At 57.5% G+C, this 6,172-nt stretch overlaps 2 protein-coding genes across 2 annotated transcripts in view; both read left to right on the top strand.

Moving 5' to 3' along the window:
• The first annotated feature begins 1,895 nt into the window (after positions 1-1,895).
• On the top strand, positions 1,896-3,371 carry ABHD16B (abhydrolase domain containing 16B). Its single transcript, XM_004716059.4, has one exon. The coding sequence runs from the start codon at positions 1,900-1,902 to the stop codon at positions 3,310-3,312; it is 1,413 nt and encodes a 470-aa protein (XP_004716116.1). The 5' UTR covers positions 1,896-1,899; the 3' UTR covers positions 3,313-3,371.
• Positions 3,372-5,958: 2,587 nt separating this feature from the next.
• TPD52L2 (TPD52 like 2) overlaps positions 5,959-6,172 on the top strand; it is a 10,326-nt gene continuing 10,112 nt past the window's right edge. The window contains exon 1 of the mRNA XM_045296929.1: positions 5,959-6,023. Within this exon, the coding sequence (XP_045152864.1) occupies positions 5,959-6,023 (65 nt within the window). The remainder of the gene's footprint in view (positions 6,024-6,172) is intronic.

The following is a 6,172-nucleotide window of genomic DNA, read 5'->3' as shown; positions in this document are numbered from 1 at the left end:
AGGGCCACTGTGAGTTGGCATCGACTTGATGGCAGTTTTTTTTTTAATCTTCCAAAAGTATTTTGGATTTACTTGTTAAGATGCTATAGAGCAATCCTGATCAAACTCAAGTGCTCGTGTGTGTGTATGTGTGTGTGTGTGTATGTGTGTGTGTGTGTGTGGCAGAATACTGAATTTCAAACCCTCATGGAACCCAGATTTTCTGGAGTCATGGAGGCTGGACCAGCCCTTGAAACTACAGTTTTGAGATAACCTTTAATCCTTAAACCCAAATCTGCCCTTCAAGTCTTCCTTAAACCAAACAATATGTTAGCCTATTCAGTAACAAGCATTGGCCTTGAGGAGCCCTGGTGGCAGAGTAGTTACACATTGGGTCAATAGCAAAATCAGCAGTTGAAAGCCACCAGCAGATCGGGCTTGCCACTCCCATAAAGAGTTACAGTCTCAGAAACTCACAGGGGCAGTTCTGCTGTCTTACAGCGTCCTTATGAGTTGGCATCAACTTGTTGGTGGTGAGTTGGTTTTGGTTTTATTGGCCTTGACCCTTGAGGTCTTCTGAAGAACTAACCCTATAGGGCCACTGACAGTAGCCACTCCTCAGGCCACTTAGGAAGCTCTGGGGGAACAGTCTGGAACAGAGGGAACACGGTGGTCATACAACTCGAAGAACTAAGTCAGCAGCTTGAATTGACCCTATAGACATCATCAAGTCGGAATATATGTTGCTGCGTGTACTTTCAACACTAATAATAATAATAATAATAAATGAACCACCACTAAAGAATTGGACAACAGCTCCTTGGCTGATACCCAAACCAAGTGTGATTGGGTGGGGACAGCGGTGGTTCCTGGGTCCCCAGGCCCTGGCAGGGTTTGCCAGTCACTCTTGGGTTCACATTTCCCCCTGCGTCAGCTCTGAGCCTGGCTGCCTTCCCCCGTCACCCTCACTTGGGCTACACTATGCAGAGAAATGGAGAACCTGCCGCAGCTTTCCAGAAAAGAGGAAGGTACAGCGGGCAACGTGGTTTAGGTGGGAGGGAGGGGGTCTAGGACCAGGGCCTGAAAAAGAGGAACACTGGCCAGGCAGGCTCCACCTGGAGGTTATCTTGCTGGTCTTCACCACAGCAGAGAAATTCGGGTCCAGGAAAGGTAGGGGTTCACCCACTTTCCTGGGAAGGAGTGTGCAAAGGGTGAGACTAGTAGACCTTGGGGCTGTAAACCTGGGGACCCTGGCTAGGCCAATTCTCTAGGGCTTCCCAGGAGTGGAGCTGCAGGGACAGTCAGGGGGCTGCTTCCCAGCAATGGGGGTAGGGTTCAGAGTGGTATAACCCACTGATGAGCCCACAGCGTCCTTACAAACTTTTGACCGCTGACCCCAAGCCTCTTCTTCCTGCTTCAGCCTGGGAGCCTCAGAAGGCTGCAAAGGGGCAGAGAAGGTCCTGATCAGTGAGAGGTTCTGAGCGTTTCTAGTCGGCCTACTGAGGGGCTGGCTCTAAAGGAAGGAGGGAAGTGGGTGGTATTATGGGCATGGGGAGAAGCGGGCTGGGCAGGGCTTAGGGAGGGTGTGGCTGCTGCAAGGTATTGGGGTGGGGCAGAACTTGGAGTTCAGAAGGCCTGCAAACCCTTTGTGGCCAGTCACCCAGGTATCACCTCTTTCCCCAGCAACTGTGACTCACAAAGCCACCTCCTGACACCACTCCTGTGGCCCCTCCTCCTTTCCATCGCCTAGCAGGCACAGGTCACAAGGGCCATGAGGGCCGTGCTGTGAGGGTGCACCCCGACCCTGCTCAGCACTAGGCCCTGCAACCACCCGCTGGCCCGGGCCTGGGTCTCTGGGGGGAACTCGGACCCTCCGACTTGGTGTGGGACTCCTGTGCAGCACCCTGAGCCTCAACGCCCATGTGTGTCATCTGCTTCGTGAAGGCGCTGGTACACGTGTTCAAGATCTACCTGACTGCCAACTACACCTACAACTTCCGGGGCTGGCCGGTGGACTTCCGCTGGGATGACCCGCACGCCGCCGGTGGGGGCGGCAGTGGGCACCGTGCGTTGACTTGCGCGGCGGCTGCAGCGGGCGTGTGGCTGCTGCAGGGTGCGGCTCTGGGAGAGGACACGCGGGAGCGGCCCCCACGAGCCACACGCAGCCAGGTGCAATGCCTCCTGCAGCAGATCCGCGAGCTGCCTGGCCAGCTGGCCAGCTACGTGCTGGCCCACTCGCTGGGCCGCTGGCTGGTGTACCCCGGCTCCATGGCACTCATGACGCGCGCGCTGCTGCCGCTGCTGCAGCAGGGCCAGGCGCGCCTTGTGGAGCGCTATCAAGGCCGGCGCGCCAAGCTGGTGGCCTGTGATGGCAACGAGATCGACACCATGTTCATGGATCGCCGCCAGCAGCTGGGCAGCCACGGTCGCGGCCTGCACCTTGTGATCTGCTGCGAAGGCAATGCAGGCTTCTACGAGATGGGCTGCCTGTCAGCGCCACTCGAGGCAGGCTACTCAGTGCTCGGCTGGAACCACCCAGGCTTCGGGGCCAGTACGGGCGCGCCCTTCCCGCAGCACGACGCCAACGCCATGGACGTGGTGGTCCAGTACGCATTGCACCGCCTGCACTTCCCGCCCGCGCGCGTGGTGGTCTACGGCTGGTCCATCGGCGGCTTCACGGCCACCTGGGCCACCATGACACACCCGGATCTGGGTGCGCTGGTGCTCGACGCCACCTTCGACGACCTGGTGCCGCTGGCGCTGAAGGTCATGCCCCACAGCTGGAAGGGGCTGGTGGTGCGCACCGTGCGCGAGCACTTCAACCTCAACGTGGCGGAGCAGCTGTGTTGCTACCCGGGGCCGGTGCTGCTCCTGCGGCGCACGCTGGATGACGTGATCAGCACGTCGGGCGCCCTGCGCCCCCTGCCGCCCGGCAACGTGCAGGGCAACCGCGGCAACGAGCTGCTGCTGCGCCTACTGCAGCACCGCTACCCCGCCGTGATGGCTCGCGAGGGCCGCACCGCAGTCACCCGCTGGCTGCGGGCCGGCAGCCTGGCGCAGGAGGCTGCCCTCTACGCACGCTACCGCGTGGACGACGAGTGGTGCCTGGCCCTGCTGCGCTCCTACCGATCGAGCTGCGAGGAACAGCTGGACGACCAGGAGGCCTGGGGGCCGCACGGGCTTGCCTTCCCCTGGCTCGTTGGCCAGGGTCTGAGCACGCGACGCCGCAGGCAGCTCGCGCTGTTCCTGGCTCGCAGGCACCTCAAGAACGTGGAGGCAACTCACTGCAGTCCGCTGGAACCGCAGGACTTTGAGCTGCCCTGGGCACTGTAGCCCGCTTCTCCAAGGCTCCCCTGTGCACACACTCCACGCGTGCCCTTTCTCACACTTCAGCGTGCCATAAAGATGGCGATACCTGCTGAGCCCAACAGGGATTTCTCTCAAGGAGGTGGACTGGGGTGGTGGTGGAGCGTGAACCGTACTCAGACCCCTGTGGGCCCTCCTTGGGTGGCCTTCTGCCCTCTCTTCTCTCCCTCCCTCCTGCAAATACTTTTGGACGTCCCAATTCTCGGCCATCACTAAAGGGAATGTAAAAATTACCCCGACCCGGTTTGTGGCAATACTGTGTGATGGGTGCTTTGATAATCACGAAAGGAAGGTGGGCACCTGGTTGAGGCTGCAGGACTCAGTTGCCCGCCAAGCCTCCCCAGGTGTGTGAGGAGCCTTTGCTCCCCACCTCTACAATGCTGACATCTGGGTTGAGTGTGTGGGATTAAAAAGAGACTTTTCCTCAGCTTTGTCTCCCCCAAAGACATGTCAAACATTAGGAGCTTTTTGCCAACTTAAGGTGGGAAGTCAGATGTTTAGAGACACCCTATGTAAAGGCAGTCAGTTGCCAGACAACTGTCTAGTCCCACCACAGGTAGGCCCCTCTCCCTGCTATTAAGGACAATGGGCTACTTCTCCCTAAAGGCTTGCAACCATTAGCTTGGTTTCTGTAGGTGGGGTTTACACCCTATTGATAATAGTCTCTATAGTGAGCCAGAGAACTGGTTAAACCAGCTCAGTGACATCTAAAGTTAGGCTGCCATCCTGAATCTAGGATCCGCCCATCTTGTCACATGTATATCCCCAATACCTCCTCTTCCTATTGCGTGGATATCCCAGATCACCCCCCCTCCCATTACTGTATTACCTATAGCACAACCCTTTCCTGTGACGTATGTCTTCACCTGTAATTAGTGGGCTTGCACGCCCCCCCCCCCCCAGATATATAGGCCTTGGTTAGCAATAAAGAGCTCTCTCGGGCTCCCCCTTGGCCTCTCGTCGGCTCCCCCTCTCCTCTCTATCCTCACTCCAATGTTCCCTTTCCCCTTGTTCTTCTTCCCCTCCCCCTATCTCCACGCGGATCACCAAGCAGAGCTGAGGTGAGCATGCTACCATGAAATGTGTCTGACTCCATTATTTCAATCTCTCTTTTATCTCTCATGCTTTCTATGACTTTACTATTATCTTTACTTATTATTGCTGTACAATTGAGCCTATTGAACCGGCGATTAGTTGTGGGGGGCTGGGCTTTCTCCCACAAAGGTGGGGGTGTCCCAGCTGTGCCATAGATTGGAGTGGCAAGGACACAAAATAGCAGGTCTGTACAGGGCTACGGACACACCTGCACTGACTACCTACCTATTCCTGGCACGGGGCTCTGACACCATCTGTGATTTACTTACTCTTCTCTGGTCCTGTCCTGTCCCTAGTCTTGGGCAGGCTGTGTAAGAGTTAGGGTTCAAAGACCCTAAAAAGGCCAGTGGTTCAGGCCTAGTATTGGGAGCAGCCCTTGCCCTGGGAGCAGAAGAGGCACCCACATGGCCTAGGGTACCAGGAAGACACCTGCTCAGAGGAGCTAGCCCGGTGAAGAGGGGTGGTGAGGTGGCTCTAATGTGCTATGGCCGTGCTGGAGCCTGCAGGACAGGGCCAACGTTTACCTTTAATCTGAATACCAGTAAGGGCTTTCTTCCAGAGCCAGTTTCCAACTCAGGAAGGACGCTTGGCTCAGGACAGCAGAGCCATGTTCTGTGAGGTGCCTCTCTTTGGCGTCAGTCTGTGAGCAAGCCCCTAACCAAAAGGGTGACTTGGGGCAAGTCTTTTCCTATGCCTCAGCTTCCTCACCCTTAATGTGGGGAGAGTGCCAGGCCCAGCTCAGGACTGCTGGGGATGGGAAGTTAGCCAACATTTGGGTGACCACCACAGACCTGGATGTCACAGGAGGGGGTGGCCTTGAAGTGTGTGTGTGTGCGCGCGCGCGCATAGGAACTGGGAAGCCACAAGCCAGGGTTCCAGCATGAACCTGTGGGCCTGGTAGAGGGGCACTGGCTAGAGGAATGCAGGGACCAGGAGGACTCCAGCCACCAGATTTGGGCAGCCGGGCGGGGGCGGGGGCGGGGGAGGCGGCGTAGAGAGCAGGTCTTTTTCTGTGAAACTCCCATACAATAAGTTCTTTAGAAATGCCCACTAAAGAAGAGGCCTCTAGGGGGCAGAGGCCGATCCTAAGGTGAGGAGGTGGAGCCTTGGAGGGATTTCCGGGAGTCTAAGTCCAAGTCTGGGTCCAGGTAGGTGCGTGCGCCTCCACGCTCCAGTTCAGTGGTATCTGGCTTCTGCAGAGTACATGTTTTCAAAGCTGTGATGTTGGACGCAGAGTGCCTCTGGGTGGGTTCCAACATCCAACTTTTCGGTCAGCAGTGAGGGCTTAGCTGTTTGTTACCCAAGCAGCGCCAGGGCTCCCCCCCCTCCTTTTTACCAGTCCCCTGGGATCTAGTCCTGAATGTTCGTAACGCCCTCTTCGCAGATCCTCCCATGCTCCTGCTTATTCGGGCGGCTCTACCTGCGCACCTGGCTGGTGAAGTCAGTCAAGGAGGGATTCCCTCAGATCCCGGCCTCATTTTCCAGCGTCGCCCACAGCTTCAGCCTGTCAGTGGAGCGATGAACATCGATCAGGCCAAAACGGTGCCCTTATTGGGCGGCTTCCACGGAGGGGTGGGACCAGGGTAGGGCACGTGTCCGGGCGGAAGTGGACCGGCGCGTCTCTGATTACGTAACTCAGCGGAGGCGGTTCCGCTGGTTGCGCGTACGCGGCGAGCAACTCTCGGCTCGCGCCCGCACCCCGACCTCGACGTCTGCTGCAGCCCGGCCGCCG

This window comes from Echinops telfairi, unplaced genomic scaffold (genome assembly GCF_000313985.2).
Source record: "Echinops telfairi isolate 266 unplaced genomic scaffold, ASM31398v2 ScPeMD7_7414;HRSCAF=8452, whole genome shotgun sequence".
In the NCBI taxonomy this organism is placed as follows: domain Eukaryota; kingdom Metazoa; phylum Chordata; class Mammalia; order Afrosoricida; family Tenrecidae; genus Echinops; species Echinops telfairi.
The sequence above is the reverse complement of the archived record's forward strand: the minus strand, read 5'-3'. Positions and strand labels throughout refer to the sequence as shown.